The 17,751-nt window shown below is 38.6% G+C and overlaps 2 protein-coding genes across 4 annotated transcripts in view; both read left to right on the forward strand.

Moving 5' to 3' along the window:
* The window catches only part of LOC125392707 (cell surface glycoprotein CD200 receptor 2-like), a 211,600-nt gene that overhangs the window by 11,769 nt on the left and 182,080 nt on the right, over positions 1-17,751 (forward strand). The gene's annotated exons all lie outside the window — the stretch shown is intronic.
* Positions 445-6,286, forward strand: LOC125392630 (cell surface glycoprotein CD200 receptor 2-like). Of its 2 annotated transcripts, XM_085685574.2 has the most exons (4): positions 445-755; positions 869-1,117; positions 5,013-5,133; positions 5,480-6,286. In XM_085685574.2, exons 1-4 carry the CDS (start codon positions 461-463, stop codon positions 5,484-5,486), a joined length of 672 nt encoding a protein of 223 aa, XP_085541700.2. In that variant the 5' UTR covers positions 445-460; the 3' UTR covers positions 5,487-6,286. The 2 variants fall into 2 exon arrangements, with proteins under 2 accessions (XP_085541700.2, XP_085541703.2); XM_085685577.2 differs by lacking the exon at positions 5,013-5,133.

Genomic DNA, 17,751 nt, shown 5'->3' on the forward strand with positions numbered 1-17,751 from the left:
ACACTGAAATGGTGTAGTTGAGATGGTTAATACAATGCTTACCAGAGTCAAGGCTTTCACAGCGACTTCTGCTCCTGTTAAAGTGGTGATGTCACTGACTCTTTTGTCACAGGTGACTATAACAGATAATTTTGTTGAGTAATTGCCACTAAGCAAACCTGTATCCATCATGGATGCTAAGTCAGTATACAGGCAATGAGAGGTTTTATAGTACATGATGCATGCAGCGCACAGGCATTGAAGTTTTACTTTAAACAGTGAATAATATATTTAGTTCTAATAGATTGAACACACAGAAACAAGAAATATGAAAATATTGAATTTATCTGGAATACATTCATGAGTCAAGCAATGCTCTTGTGTTAACTTCATATACGCTGCTGTAGACAGACTTAACACAGGTTTCCTTTTCTTGTTCTTTTTGTGTGTGTGTCCAGGTAACACTACACTGTTTGTACAGATGGGTGCAAAGGCTTCGCTGTGCTGCCCTGCTCTTCCAGAGACAAAAGCAGTATTAATAATGTGGGTCATAGCCCCCAGAGCCCAGCCTCCCTGCAGAGTATCCTACAAAGTAGATACAAAGGAGATCAATGAAACCAATTGTATGGACAGAAGAATCACCTGGGCCTTCACACCTGACCAGAGTCCTGAGCTTCAGATCAATGCAGTGGCCCTCGATCATGACGGGCTTTATTCATGTGAAATGTTAGCACCTCAGGGGAATTTCCTAAGGAGACATGACCTCCAAGTGCTAGGTAAGTGACGTGGTCACATATCGTGGTATTTCAGGTCACCAGATTGTAGATAGAAACAGACGCCTTTGTAATTTGTGACAAGACTAAATCTTTTTTCCCTTCCATCTCCACAGTGCCTCCAGCCGTAACCCTGCTTCCAGGGGTAAACAGAACAGCAGTTTGTGAGGCACTTGCAGGCAAGCCGGCTGCGCAGATCTTTTGGACTCCAGATGGGGATCACATCACTAAGCAGGAATTACACAGCAATGGCACCGTGACTGTCAGGAGCACATACCACTGGGAGCAGAACAATGTGTCTGCTGTGTTCTGCTTTGTCTTCCATCCGACTGGCAACCTGACTCTGTCCATAGAACTCAATCAAGGTCAGTGTCCCCCCTCTGTTTTAAAGAGTAAATACCTGATATTTAACTTATTCTTTTGCGAAAGAAAAGTGTTCTATTTTCATTCTGTTTGTGACAAATGCTGTGGACAAATCCACTTAGAGGAGGAGAGAGGAAAGTCAGGACAACTCAAACAGGAACCACGGAGCTGTTTACCAGCTCCTCAGACCTGTGCTACTATCTCACCTGCCCCAGGAGTGGGGCCACCCATAGTGCCCTGGCCTCTTGGGTAGATCTAGGCTGTGTCAAGTAGAGAGTTAATGCTAACTAGGACAGTAGATCCACTTCAGACACCAGTAACAAGTTTTCAGTTATCTATCACCTGTATGTAGTTCTTATCAACTAGCTATAAAGTCATGATGTTTTCATAAACTGTGTATCAGGGTCAATAATTTGGTAGGATGGTTCACAGACCTTAGGATGTATTTTGTTTTATCTACCTCCCCTCTCTGTCCTTCTATTCTTCTCCCCCCCTCTGTTTCTCTCCCTGTCTTTGTCTCTCTTCCCATCCTCTCACTTCTCTTCTGCTGCTTCTGTCCCTAGAGGCCTGTCCCTCCTCTCCTCCCCCATTTTAAGTTCCCTTTCCCTTAATAAAAATCCCTCTACCGAGTTTTGTGTTATGGTGTCTTTCTCATGCAAGCTTTTAAATTATAACATTAGCTTCTTTAATAAATGGTGTTGGGATAAACCAGATAATCTTAATTAGTGAAGGAAAAAAATAACAGAAAATCCTTTGGTAAATTCCGAGGTCAGAGGTCAGAGGAAGTAACTTCTGGACATGACAGGGAGGGTATCTAAACTCACAAGCTTCCAGGAATGCAGTTTTCTGCACAAGATGAAACCAATCAAAATTTATCATGAAGTGTAAAGGGGCTCCTGATTCCACACACTGACAAATGAGGAACCAGGAACAGTTAACAGTATCTTGAGGAGAGAGAGTCAGTTACCTTTATGGCTGTTGTACCTCACAGGTTCCTACCCAGGAGGATATGGGCAACATAAACTGAAGCCAGTGTGTTATAAAAACAAAGACAAAAAGTTGGTGGGTTGACAAAGCACCATGTGGGTCTGGTCAGAGGTAGGAGAAGGAGTTCAAGGTGTATATGATCAAGATACATCGTATGAGATTCTCAAAACTTTTTTTGAAATAAAAAAGAACAATAACTTTCAAAAGTTTAAAATTTGCATGGGATGCCCTTCAGACAGAGGACTCAGAGGATTTAAGCTGGATTTGACTTGAAAGTCTCCTCCCTGCCACTAACTTTCATAGTCACCAAAGGGGTGTGCAAAGTTCCCCAAAAGGGAAGCACTTGGTAGTACCACCTAGCTATGAAGCTTGTGAACCACAACAATAACCAGCAAGGCTGGTCCCTAAGGTTCAGTAGTGGTAACCACATCTTGGCAGCAAACTAAAGCTGTCCAATTATATTAAAGACCCACTCAATAGGAGGAAGATCATGCCTGGTACCTGTCAGAATGGCTAAGATCAAAACCAGGAAGGACTGCTTATGCTGGAGAAGATGTGGAGTAAGAGGGGTACATCATCATTGCTGGTGGGAGTGCAAGCTTATACAGTCATTTTGACAGTTTCTCAGAAAACTAGGAATTAATCTATTTCAAGATCCAGCTATATCACCCCTGGGCATATACCCAAAGGATGCTCAATCATGCCACAAGACACTTGCTCAACTATGTTTGTAGCAGCATTATTTGTCATAGCCAGAATCTGATGCCCCTCAACTAAATAATGGATAATGAAAATGAGGTACATTTGCACAATGGAGTATTAGTCTTCTGTTAAAAACAATGATGAAAAGGAAATTTGAAGGCAAATGGATGGAACTAGGAAAAAAACATCCCGAGAAATATAATTCAGACCAAGAGAAATAAACAAGGTATGTACTCACTCATAAGTGAATATTAATTGTAAAATAAAGGATAACCATGCAGAAATCCACAGACCCAGAGAGACTAGATAACAAGAAGAACCCAAGATGAGACACATGGATGTCTCTGGGAAGGGGAAAAAGAAGAGATGTTGTGGGTGGAGTGGGGGTGGATGGGCATGGGAATTTAAGGGTTTGGTTTGGGGAGTAGGTGGAAGTTGAGAGTACTGAACAAGAATACTTGAAAAGGTGGCTTTTGGGGATCAGGCAGAAACCTGATGCAGGGGAAAACCCCTTGAATCTATAGGATGATCCCAACTAAGACTCCTAGCAGTAGTGGATATAAATGAACTAGGCATGTCCTACGATCAGATTGGTGACTACCCCAATTGCTATCAGAGAGCCTTCATCCAGCACCTGATGGAAACAGATATAGAGATCACCAGCCAAACACTAGGCTGGGTGCCAAGAATTCTTTTGAAGAGAGGGAGGAAGGAGTATAGAAGCCAAAGGGTACAAAGCCATCAAAGAAAATCCACAGAAATCTGTAACTTGGCTTATAGTAAATCACAGAGTTTGAACCAACAACCAGGGAACTTAATTGGGACTGATCTAATACGTAACTGTTGTGTAACTGGGCTTTGAACACTGGGAGCATGACAGCCCCTAACACTTTGGCTGACTGGAGGAACCTCTTCCTCACACTGGATTGCCTTGCCCAACCTAAATACAAGGGAAGGAAATTAGTCTGGTAGTTTGATATGTGTTGCTTTGATGATACCCATGGGAATTCTGCATCTTTCTGAACAGGAACAGAGAAAGAGTGGTTTGGGGAGTGGTAGAGAGGAGCTGGGGAGTAGGAAATGGGAGGAGAGGAGGGAAGGATAACTGTGATAGTTATGTAAAATGAATGAATGAATAAAAACATTTTTTTAAAAAAGATTGTGTCTCGTGGAACTGACAGGAAAGTTTCACCCATGAAACCTCAACAAGTCAACCATCAATAGATATACACACATGGTAATGATAAATCTCATGGGTCCTCACCCCTTGTGGTTGTTTGAATGTAATTGGTTCCCATAATGTCATTGGAAGCAGCACTATAATGAGGTGTGGCTATGTCTGAGTGAGTATGGTCTTCTTGGAGGAAGTGTGTCACTGTGGGGGTGGACTTTGAGGTTTCCTATGCTAAGGAACCACCCAGTAAAGCAGTTGACTTACTGTTGCTTGCAAGATGTAGGACTCTCAGCCCCAGTACCATGTATTCCCGCATGCTGCCATGCTCCCTGTCATTATGAAAATGAACCAAAACTCTAAAACGATAAACAAGTCACTCCAATTAAATGTTGTCTTTATAAATGTTGTGATGGTCAGGTTGTCTCTTCACAGAAATGAAGACCTTAACTAAGACACCCCTAGACTAATAATTATAGATAATTAAAGGGTGCTGAGTAGGGGGAGAAGTAGCCTTCCTCAGAGATGGCCCCTAATTGGTTATCCAATACCAAGTGGCCAGTTCTGAATTCATGTACATTCAAGCAACATAAACTAAGCAGATTTCATTTGCATAGTATAGGCAAAGAAAACAATTAAGAAAAAAGGGGTTAGGAATTTAAAAGGAAGCATTGGGAGGTTGGAGGAAGGAATACAAATGGATAGAAATGAAGACATTATATTTTCATAAAATTAAAATAAAGTTTACAAGGGAACTTTTCCCTTATATAACTGGGAAGTATTGATAATAATACTTTGCATGTATTCACTGTAAAATATTTGTTAATGCCTATCAATCATAGAATCTGGACTAGGTTACTAAATTTGATCATGAAATAGTAGTATATGAGTGGTTTTTGAAGTATAATTGATAAGATTTTCTGATTTTGACATTCCCTAAAACTTTAGGAATATTGTAAGTGATTTTATAGTTCTTTGTCTTAATTTCTTTGTTATAATCATTATTGAACTGACTTGTCCTTTACCCTTGCCTGTAGTTACATGTGTTACCATCACGCTGCATTCTTTGCTGATCATTCTCTATGTGAAACTTTCCCTTCTGGGGATTATTCTGCTCATTCTAGGATGTGTTTTCTTCCAGAAGAGAAATTATTTCAGGTAGGAATAGAAAACTGCATTGTTAAGACTCCTAGAAAAGTTTGAGCTCACAGTGGACTGGGAAAGTATGTTATACGGCCTCACCATGGTGTTCCTTCAGTTCTTTTTCGGAATCGGGTTTTCTTTAAATAATGGAGCACAGGCACAGAAAACCACAGTGCTAGCAAATTTCTGCCTTGCTGAAGTTCTGAGGAGGGACTTAGCCTAGTCCTCTCTTTCAGAAACCAATGGTAGAAATGAAATTGCAGGAACTTTATGAATTTATTTGCAAGTTTCTTGACACCCATGGGTTTCTGTTCATTTCTGCTTAATTGTATTTTATAATGTTTATTTTGTTTATTTCTAGAAAATGAAAATCTAAATTTCTGAAGCCTATTGGTCTGATGACATAGCACAAGGAAACAGCCATTTGCCATCACCTTTCTCGTTGACATCCAACTTACCTGCTCCTGATGTCTTCATGGCTGTTAGAAGTCGTATGACCACCTGCAGTCATGTAGTATGAATCTACAGACAAACGCTTGGATCTTACCAACTTACATGCTATGAGTGACTATCTACCCTATCTTCCCCACGTTGCAGGTCAAGGAAGAAGAAGGCTTATCAAATGGTGGTCAACAGTGCTGACTGAATATTCTTCACCCACAATCCTCCAGGAATAGCTTCCATTGACTTCCTGTTTTTAGCACATTTTACATGATCATAAATGTTACACTGTCAGATACCATGACAAGCAACATCTTTAAGTCAGACACTAGAAGGCCTTTTTTCTTGCTTTTTGCTACCAAGTAGCTAGACAATGGTCTTTTGAATTAATCATTGAATATATATGGTGTGGGATTCCCCTCTGTATGATTTGAATATGCTTTGTAGACATTTGTTAATAAAGAAACTGTTTTGGGCCTCTGGCAGGGCAGAATAGAGTTAGGCAGAAAAACTAAAATTAATGCTGGGAGAAAGAAGGGGGAATCGAGGAGCTATCATGTAGCTGCCAAAGGAGACAGATGCCAGAACTTTACCCGGTAAGCCACAGTTTTGCGGCAACATACAGCATAAAAGAAATGAGTTAATTTAAGATACAAGTGTTAGTTAATAAGAAGCCTAAGCTAATAGACCAAACAATGTTTTAATTAATAAAGTTTTTGTCTGATTATTTCGAGTATGGGTGGCCGAAATGAAAAAGCAGTTTCCGCCAACATATATAGCTATGAACCATTTTATTTTTGTTGGTATTTCTACATTAACATTAGTAGATGTTAAAATTTGAGCCTAAAGAAAGCACTGTCAGTGTCATGGAGATAAAACTGAAAAACTTCTTACTCTTTAGAGCCCCAGTGTCTTAATCCCCTTGGCTGTCTGCATTGTGACTTACAGGGATTAGTATGAATCAGTGAGGGTAAGGGTCCGATACTGGTGAACCCAAATAACTGTCAACCAAGACCTTGTCTTTACATGACACAGATAGTAGTCCTATAATAAAAAAAATATATTTTTAGTTAAAAGAATTATTTCTTGAGTAAAGTGGCAAGTGATTTGTGCTATTACTTTTATTTTTATTAGAAGTCTAGGTAGAAAATTAGGGACTGATACAAAAGTATACCTGGATGGTAGCCTTAGGTAGGTCTTTAAAATTTTAAGCCTTGTCCATTGCTCACTCTCATGTTGATCATGCCCAGGCAGAGAACAAAGAGGTACTGCTCTAGGCTAATATTTTATTCTACAAATCTGTTCTCAGAGTAGTTTATATTCAGGGGTGACTAGGGAGAAAAGAAGATTGTATTTGGGATAATTTATGAGTTTGTTCATGTCCAGGCATAGTAAGCCCAACCTGTTCAGTCCTTTGACCATACTAACTTGGAAGAAGCCTAGACAATGTAGGCTAGTTTTTTTTTGTTTTTTTTTTTTGTTTAGAAAAAGTGTGTGGAGTGGTGAACACTTCACAAATCTCTACACACAATAAATGGCATGAATTTTTATTGTGTTATTGTGTTGTGGAATATTTGTTAAGATGTGTTAACATTTGTTTATTCTCTGGAACACTTGTTTAATGATGCAAAAAATGAGTTGCATTCTGTAAAGATGTGTTACTGTGCCTGCCTGAATAACCTGATTGGTCTACTAAAGACCTGAATGGTCAATAGCTGAGTAGAGAAAGAATACAGGGCTAGCAGGCAGAGTGAATAAATAGGAGGAGGAATCTGGGAAGAAGGATCCAGTCACAGGAGCTAGAAAATCAGGGGAGGAAGACATCTGGGGCCAGCTACCCAGGTATACAACGAATGATGCATTTAGAAGTAAAGAAGGGATATAGGAAGGTAAAAGCCCAGAGGCAAAAGGTAGACGGGAATTTTTAGGTTAAGAAAAGTGGGCTAGAAACAAGCCAAGCTAAGGCCAGGCATTTATAAATAATAAGACTCCATACGATTTCTTTGAGAGCCCATAAAATTACAAAGAGCAAAAGCATAAAAGTAAAAACTACTAACAACAAGAAACAGTGCTAATATCAAAATTAGTACCTATTTTTTAGTAGGTAATCAGTATAAATCAAGCAATAAATAAATTCATAATTGACACTTAAACACATCTAAGGAAAGTTCTTTTTATTTCCTTTTTCATTACAACTTCTTCATGTTTAAGTCAGTGCTTTAAGATTTAAGAGATCTAGTACTGTAATTTTGTAACAGACTAGGAAATACAGGGTCAGAGATTACAAGTGTCTTGGTTATTGTCTCTCTTCCTAGTTCTACTTGTGGAAGCCACTTCTCTTCATGACTGAATCTTCACCCCACCTCTCTTGTCTTGTTTCTAGTAGATCTCAAAGTTATTTCCATAAGGAGTTTATGGACAGTCTTTATTCACTCCAAGTAGTTTTCTCTGGCCAATAAAAAGATACATAAATGACAGTTAGTCAGTTTTGAGTTTGGGTCTCAAAAGGTCCTAAGTGCTTCTATTTTTTATTCTATGGGAATATGGATGACCTACCTTCTGGAGAATGAGAATAGAACACAGCTGATGCATGTCAGTCAAGCCTTTCCTCTCTCTGTTGAGTCAGCTCAAGGATCCAGGATTGATTTTTCCCTCAGACTCTTGAGCAAGCTCAATCAAGATCATCAAACATAATCCCGTGCTAATCCTAGACAAAAGAAAAGTCATTGTCAAAGATTTCCTGTGGATTCTTATCAGCTAGCACATTTGTGGCATAAAGTAACTCATACATTACTCAATACCATAACTCTAATTTTATAAGAACAGATATAGCTAATAGCCTCTTTCGTTTTCCTTGCATCTGAGCATGACCACTAATAGGTCTGGCAAATGATATGTGTGACATTTTTGTAACAGCCCTATAAAGAGATTGAAGGGTTTTCTATTGATTTCCAGTATATCTGTGCAACTGCAGTGCTGGTGCGATACCTGGAGATCCCAGAGCAAGATAAGCCATGGATAATACTGTGGATGGAAGTTACTAATTGAAGTAAAAAAACAAACAAACAAACAAACAAAAAAAACAAAACAACTTGGACCTAAAAACCATAGATTTGCTCCACCAGCCCTAGACCATCCATTTGTTATATTGGTGTAATAGAGAATAAACCATGTTTTTCACAACATTGTTATTTGAAATTTTACTTTGCACATAGCTGAGATTAATTCTAATTGAAATAAATATTTAACTGGTCAATTGGGAAGTTTACTATCATTACAATTGGTTGTGTTCTACTCATATTAATTTTCTGGATTATTTTTGTTTTTCTCTTAAATGTAATGCTCTTAGGGTTCCTGTTTCTGTTAAGAGATACCATGACCATGACAAATCCTATAAATTAAAATATTTAGTTGGGGTGGCTTGCTTACAGTTTCAGAGTTTCAGTTCATTTTCATAATTATGGGCATGGTGGCTGCAGGCAGATGTGCTGGAGCAGTAGCCGAGAGTCCTACATCTTGTAGGCAACAGGAAGATGACTGACACTGAGCAACGCTCACGTGAAAGGGACTCAAAGCCTGCCCCCACAGTCACACACTTCCTCCCACAAGGGTCTCAAAGCCTGCCCCCACAGTCACACACTTCCTCCCACAAGGCCATACATACTCAACAATGCTACATCTCTTAATAGCACCAGTCACTTTAGAATTATGACAGCCAATTACACTCGTATTACCACATTCCACTCCCTGTCCCACATGACAATACCATGGTGCAAAAATTCATTTAGTCCAACTTTAAAAAACCCTCACAGATTTTGAAAAAATATCAAAGTCTTGACAATGTTTTAACTTTCAATGTTCAAAGTATTTTCTGAAATCCATGCGATCTCTTTACAGTAATCATTTGTAGAAATCAAAATAAAAAAACAAATCACATACGTACAAAGTATAATTGAACAACATAAATATACCCTTCCAAAACGGAGGGAAGGAAGCATAGCAAGGAAATACTGGACCAGAACAAAACTGGAAACCAGCTGGGTAACTCCAAACTCTGCATCTCCATGTCTGATGTCAAAACACTCTTTAGATCTCCAACTCTGTTCAGCTTTGTTGACAGCCACACACGTCTTTCTCTTGGGCGGGTTCCACTCTCTGTTAGCAACTCTCCTTGACAGGTATCCCATGACTCTGGCAACTTTGACATCTTCTGTTCTCCAAGGCAATTTAGATTTCAACCTCACAGCTTCACACAATGGCCTCTCTACTAGGCCTCCATTCAGTTTCACCCCTGACGTATTCCTGGTCTCAGTGTATTGAGGCAAATTCTGTAACCTGTTTCTTCTGTCCTTAACTCTAAAGTCAGAACCACATGGCAAATTTGCCAAGTTCTGTTGCTTACTAGGACTGGAACATGGCCTCCTCATTTAATCACATCTGTTGTAAAACAGCACGAGAAACCTTGGTAGGTGAGAGCCAGAGGACTCCGGTGAGTTGGAGGCTAAAGCCATGCAGGCAAAGCTTAAGTGAGGAGTTTATTAAGGGAAAGGTAAAGGGGAGGGAAGAGGGAAAGAGAAATATAGAGAGGAAGAGGAAGAAGGAGCAAGGACAAGCCTGCCTGTTCAGAAGATCAGGGGGAAAAAGAGAGAATATGGGTAGAACTTTTCTCTTAAAGGATCCTTTGCTCATACAGACTACATAGTGATGTAGCAACCATAGGAGCTTGGGCTGGCTAAGGTACTGCCTGGGTTCATCCTACCAGGTGACAGGGGCAAGCATAATGCCTGAATCCTAACTACATCTTCACCAGCTTTCTGTCCTTCACTGCCTAAGCTCGGCTGTTCTGAAACTTCCTCTGTAGACCAAGATGGGCTCAAACTCAGAGATCTCCATTCTCTGCCTTCTCAGTGCTGGGATTAAAGTTGTATCCCACCATACCCAACTCTAAGCTTTTCTTTAGTTCCTTTTCACATTTTGGAAATGTAGCTGGGTAGGATGTTGCCCTGAATACACCACAGTCTTTATTTCATTCCTTAATCTTTTTATCTTCTTAAATGCAGAATTTAACTCCCTTCCACTTTCTGGTGTACTTTTTCTTATCAAAGCAAGTTGCAATAAACAGTTTAATATTTAATACTATAGACTTCAAATCTAATCCAAAGAGATGGGGAAGAACACTAAATATGCATCCAAGGGAAAATCAACTAAAAAGACATTTCAGTTCTTAACATCTGTGTCCCAAACATAGTGCACTCACTTTTAAAAGAAATTACTACAGCTTAAATCACATAGTGACTCTCACACATTTATAGTGGGAGACTTCAATACCCCATTCTGACCTATTGGCAGGTCATCAGACAAAACTTAAACAGAAACACAGGAGCTAACAAACATTATAAACCAAATGGATCTAATAGATATTTGCAGAAAATTTCACTCAAACACAAAGAATCTACCTTCTTCTACATAGTACCTCATGGTACTTTGTTCAAAATTAACCACATACTCTGAGACAGTATCCTGTATCTCAATAGATACAGGAAATCTGACATAAATCCCTCCATCTGACTAGATCACCACAGATTGAAGTTGGATATCATCAATAGCAGAAACAACAGAAAGCTTACAAACTCACGGAAACTGATCAACTCTCTACTGAATGAAAAATGGGTAAAGATAGAAAACAGAAAGAAATATAAGACTTTTTACAATTGAATGAAAATGAATGCACAACATAACCAAACTCATGGTTTACAATGAGTGTGGTCCTAAGAGGAATGTTCATAGTACTAAATTCATACATAAAAAACTCTAGAGCTCACACTAACAACTTAACAGCACACTTAAAAGCTCTAGAACAAAAAGACGTGGAGTAGGTTGTAGGAAACAATCGAACTGGGAATTGAAGTCAATAAATAGAACAAAACAAAACAATACAATGGATAAATGAAAGAAAAGGTTTGGTTTTTTAAAAAAATCATTAAGATTCATAAATTTTTATCCATAAGTCATAAAGTATCCAAATAAACAAAATCAGAAATCAAAAGAAGTATATACCAACAGACACTGAGAAAATCTGAGAATCATAAGGATGTACTTTACAAAACCTGTAGTCTGCCAAATTGGAAACCTAAAAAGAAATACTTTTGTTAGTAAGTACCATTTCTCAAAGTTAAATCAAGATCAGATTTAAACAGACATTAATCCCTAGTGAAATGGAAACAGTCATTAAATGTCTCCCAACCAAAAAGGAAACAAACAAATAAAAACCACCCATGGTCAGATGGTCTTAGTGCAAAACTCTACCAGTCTTTCAAGGAAGCATTAACAGTGATACTCATCAAATTATTTCAAAAAATAGATAGCAGAAACCTTGCTTGTGGGCTGCAGAAGAAGCACAGTGGGAGTGCACTTGAGTAGAGCAGACAGACTGAGGAGCATTAGGAGTGGGTGCTCCCTCAGATGACTTCATGGAGGCTTTGTTTTTATATAAATACATTGTAGATTTTAGTCTTAACTGAATTTCCTACCTATTGTACTTCAGCTTACAAATCTGAAATGTTCTTTGGGTTCTTTGGAGATTTGAAAGTTTCTCATTGATTTTCTTTCTTACTGATTTTTCAAAATCCTTTCATTTTCGTCTTGTGTGGATTTAGGATCACCCAGGAGATTGAGGTATCTCTGAGGGGGTTTTCAAAAGCATAAATAAATCTTCCCCATAACAGTTACTTTGTGTCACTGTGACAGAATATGGACAGAACAATTGAAGAGAAGAAAGGTCCTTTTTGCCTCATTGTTTCAGAGAATTTCAGTCCATCCTGGCAGAGAAAGCGTCTGTTATTCACGTAGTGGGACTGTGTCAGTGGAGAATCTTCATATCGTGGCAGAGTGTAAAGGAGAGAAGGGACCAGAACATGGGTCCTGTTATACCCTTCAAATCCCTATTCCTAATGAAATGATTCTACCAAGTAGATTTTTCCTTCTAGAAGCCATTAGACCCCCAAATAGTACACTAGCTGGGGAATAAATCATAGAAAACTTCAGCTTGTTGAGGACATTTTAGATTTATGCCTTAGAACTATCTTATACTGTCATGTATTACCTTGTTACAGCGAATATATGACTCTGTGGTATAGTTATAATAATCACTCACATTTACTGTAGAAATGTTTACTAGTGGTTCTTTAGGCATTTAATTTTCTTATTTTTTTTAAGTGACATTTATTTTTGTGAAAATGAGGCATGCTTTTTATATGAAAAATACATAAAAACATAAGTGCTTCAATATTTTTTCACATAAACTGTTAGTATTAGATGGATAATTTTTCATGAATATACAGACAGGTTTATGTTTTACATGGGAGAAAAAAGAATTAAAAAATGCTTTCATTGTACCTGGTAAACTAGCTCAGTGATCTGGTTTTCAAGAGGACCTGAGTTCTATTCCCAGAACCCATGTGACATCTCACAACTGTCTGTAACTCCCATTCCAGGGGGATCCAACACCATCTTCTTTCCTGCATGGGTATTGCACACGAGTGTGGTGCAAAAATATACATGCAGACAAAACACCCACACACATAAAATACAAAGTATTTTCATCTAAAAGCTTGTTTTAAAATAAAAATTATCACATTTATTGATCCTCTGTTTAAAATTAGAGCAAGAAACTGAAGCTGTTTCTGAATTTGAGATTAAAAATATCTTAAGCACATGCAACCCTGAGTGAGCACCAGTATGAGTTAGAGACTTTGAATGATAAAGCATCAGGGTAGGTGCATCAGCTACAACAAATGTACCACACTAGTGGGATTGTGGGGTATCCTGGTTATTGCCTCTGGGAAGGGAAGAATTCAATGAAGAGACACAGTTACACAGAAGTTAATTTAGCAAACCCTAACAAATACTCCAAAGAGAGATTAGAATGGGTTGTCCCAAAAGGTAGGTGTAGAAGCATCCCAAGTTCCATGTTTTAACTGTTAAAGAAGTTTTTTGCATATTTGAGGTGGATGGTGTATTCACTGGACCAGATGACAGTTTTCTCTCCTGAATCCTGATGGAACAGATGGATGGTACCTTTCAGATATTTCTTCTTACCACGACCCTCGAGAAAAACCCACAGAGGGGGAAGTATCAGAATCACAATATAAAAGACATAACAGTGAAGCAGAAGTCTTTTGAAGACTCAGAGACTTTGCTAGTATACATGTGTGGGAAATGCCTTGGAGCCTCAGATTACGAAGCAGTTGGAACAACAGGGAATTTTACTCCGAGTGTAAAGAGACACCGACATTAAAATACAGGTGCAATTTTATTATTATCTCATTTCTTGCTTCTCAAGGCTGCTCAAGGCTTCATGATTGTGCTTTGATTAAGACATTTGCTGCTCATGCAAAGAAATTCTGTCATTTAAAAAATTGTTGCTTTATCATTAAACAGATGTGGGGGGCCAGTAATGTGAGCCTATTTCCACCTTGTCTGATGGTCAGAGAGTTTGGAAGTTGCTAAAAATTGTTACTTTTAACCAGGGCTACACATCCTGATTCAGATGTGGTTACTTGGTTCTTATGATATTAAGATGGCCCATACAGGTAGATGTGCTCCATCCTGACAGATAGTCAGGATATGCAAGGATACTTTTGCTCCTTCTTTTGTAACTGGGGGTTTGAGGTAGGGAATGGCTGTCTTCAGGATACTTGATCTAGGATGGCTTCTCTGCTTAAACAACAGAATACCAATGACTTGATGTTTCAAAGTGTTAAAATAATTAACTGTGGGAGTTGTCCTTTGTATCACATTAACAAAGTCTTTGTTGCCTTCTTCCCCCTTTTGTATTTGGGTATAAATGTTTATGAAAAATTGAACATGGGCATTTCCATATTTATTGAAACTCTCTCCTGATACTATCCTATGCTTTCTATTTTATTATTTTTTATTTTCATCTTTGTCTTCTTTACTATTTTTCTGATCCCTATGCCCCTACCCTGGTAAGAGGTATTTTAGTAGAGGCTGGTCCCCATCAAGCAGAGACTGAGTTTTATTATAGATTCTCTGTCTGTGGGGACAGGAATAAGGCTTTTGCTGCCAAATATAAGCTCATTCTCCCAGCTCCACAACTTACATCTGTCTTCCTGTGAATAGTAAGGATGTTGATGGGGGGGGGGGGGAGTCTGTGCTTGTGAGAAAATGCTTTGCACTTTCCACTTCATTTTACTGTGAACTTAAAACTCTCTCTCCTTTTGTTTCTCTAAAGAACTTCATTTTAGCAGCAATTTTCTGGTGTACCAGAATATGTAAAATACTCAACAAATTCAAAAGAACCATGTTAAATAGAGAGAGATAGCTACATAAAACACTTATTCTAATGTCTGATGTGCTGTCCTCTAAATTTTCTTAAAATTTTTAAATTATGTATAGATGCGTGTGTGCATGCGTACGTGTGTGTGTGTGTGCACACGCGCACGCACACATGAGTGCTATTGCCCATGGAGGCCAGAAGAGGGCTTTAGATCTTCTGGAGCTGGAGTTATGGGATGTTGTAAGCTGCCTGACATGGGTGCCGGGAACCCCTGAAAGAACAGTGTAATTTTTTGATTTCTGAACCATTTCTCCATATACATACATACATAAACATATATATATGTGTGTGTGTATGTATATGTATATATTAAAAGAAAAAGGTAACTTTATCAGACTCAATGATACTAAAAGAATTCTCTAAAACACAAAAATAATAGTAAACCATATTCGAGTAAGTCAATGTACATTTGTACTACTGTGCTTTCACCTTGACACAGTGTCCATAGACCTTGAATCATTAAAGAAAAGACATTATTTTATTTTAGTTTTATTTTTTGTGTATGTGTGTTTTGCCTGCATGTGTGTGTGTGCACCATGTGTTGTCAGGTGCCTGCAGAAGCCTCAAGAGATTGTCAGATGCCATAGCATTGGAGCTGCAGATGGTTGAAAACCACCTGGTGGCTGGGAATCAAACACAGGTCTCTTTGTGAAAGCAATATGGCTCTTGAATATTGAGCCTTCAATTTTTATCCCTCTATCTGTCAACTATCTATCTATCTATCTATCTATCTATCTATCTATCTATCTATCTATCTATCTATCATCTGTCTATCTATCTATCATCTATCTATCTATTTATCTATCTATCTATCATCTGTCTATCTATCTACCTATCATCTATCTATCTATTTATCTATCTATCATCTATCTATCTATCTATCTATCTATCTATCTATCTATCTATCATTTGTCTATCTATCTATCATCTATCTATCTATTCATCTATCTATCTATCTATCTATCTATTATTTCAGTTCTATACTTTTTACAGATCTTCAGGTAGATATAGCAAATCCCATTGGTGCTCACTTTGGTTCATTTCACAGTGTCTAATGCTACTTATTAAAACATAGTGAGATTAGACAATGGAGAATCAACAGGGCTAGTGCTCATTCTGAATGAGAGAAACAAAATAGGCCAAACCCTCAGGAACAAACCAAATTCTAACTTATCATCAAAACCATTTAGAAGCATTAATAGGTTAAACATTATTTTTTGTCAGAGGTTAGGAAGACATAAAACCTACAGCATTTGAACAAATTTGCATGTGGCTCAGATGAGAGATGAACAAAGGGCAATGTATTCTAAACTAAGCTGAGTCTAACCACCTCAAGCCATCACGAGGTGATAACCAATACGTGCTTTATATGTGTCTATGTGGTATTTGTTGCTCATGAAATTAATGCCATTACATGAAATGCTTGTATTTTGTGGTGGAAATATTTGTGATAACATCAGCCTGAACAGGAAATCCATGTGGGAACCAAGTGTTGAAGCACTTTAGACAAGCTGGTCAGGAAGGGTCAGAGGGCTGTCCAGAGCAGTGGGGGATGGTGGTACAAGTTGTCTGTGAAAGAAGGCAGAGACCAGAGAACCTGACATGTTCAAAAAGATGAAGGCAAAGTCAAATGTGACAAAAGGTTGTCACCTTGAAAATGAACACATTTCCCATATAGTAAGTAGGTGATTTATCTATCTTCAATATAAACAGAGTTTAGCTATTGAGGTCAGCGGGGCTTCGGGGGTCTAGAATATGCAGATTGTTGTCAGGAACTGTGGCGTACAAAGGGCCCTAAACCATTTCAGAGCAAATCTGTTGGGTCACATCAGGAAAAATGGTAGGCAGAAGCCCAGAAGCTCTGTCCCTTCATCCATGCGACAACTAAATTACCCCCAGTGCACATTATCAGAACTCTGAGACTCAGTATAAGCAAGGAGAGGAGAGCTGCTGGACTTCGGGCATCTTGACTCACGTACTTACTGACTGGCTAGTGGCCACTGAGCTGGAAGCAGGCTCAAGAGTCCTACTTTGCAGATGTGTCTTTTATTTTTAGTCATTAGAGAAATACAAATCCAAATCACCCTGAGGCTCCATCTCATCCCAGCCAGAATGGCTGAGATCAAATAAACAAATTACAAATGCTGATGTGGATTTGGGAAAAAGGAACCTTTATTCACAGTTGGTGAGAGCATAAACTGGTGTGCTTACTATGGAAGTAGAGCTACCACATGACCCAGCTATACCACTCTTGGGCATATGTCTACATGGTACAACATCATAACAAAGAGATGCCTTCACATCCATGTCTGTTGCTGCATTATTCACAATAGCAAAGAATGGAAGGTTGATGTACATCAACCGATAAATGTAATAAAAATGCTACATGTATACACAATGGACTTTTATTCAACTACAAAGACAAATGAAATTTGCTTGAGTATGGATCTGGATAGTGGTATGTTAAATGAGGTAACTTAGACAAAAATAATACTAATTTTTAATGCTAATATGTATGTAAATAAGGGGACATGACTGTGAGTATGTAGAGAAAGAAGACTATGAGATGAGAACAGGAAGTATTGAGAATGTGGAGGGGGTTACATGTGACATGAGAGTGGAAAGGAGCCCACTGGGGTGGGAGGGTAAATGGAGGATGAGGATGAGGGTTGTGGGGAGGGAAGCAACAAAACAAATTTTGTCTGAAAACAGCCACAATACTAGGTTTCCATACCACCCCTCAAATGTTCCTCAGTTCTAGTTTTCTTTCCGGGAAGTTCGTGTACCCCCCTCTTCCCCACCTGATCCTGCTGTTCTCATTGGCCCTGCCTCCA

Source organism: Myodes glareolus, chromosome 2 (genome assembly GCF_982192425.1).
Source record: "Myodes glareolus chromosome 2, mMyoGla1.1, whole genome shotgun sequence".
In the NCBI taxonomy this organism is placed as follows: domain Eukaryota; kingdom Metazoa; phylum Chordata; class Mammalia; order Rodentia; family Cricetidae; genus Myodes; species Myodes glareolus.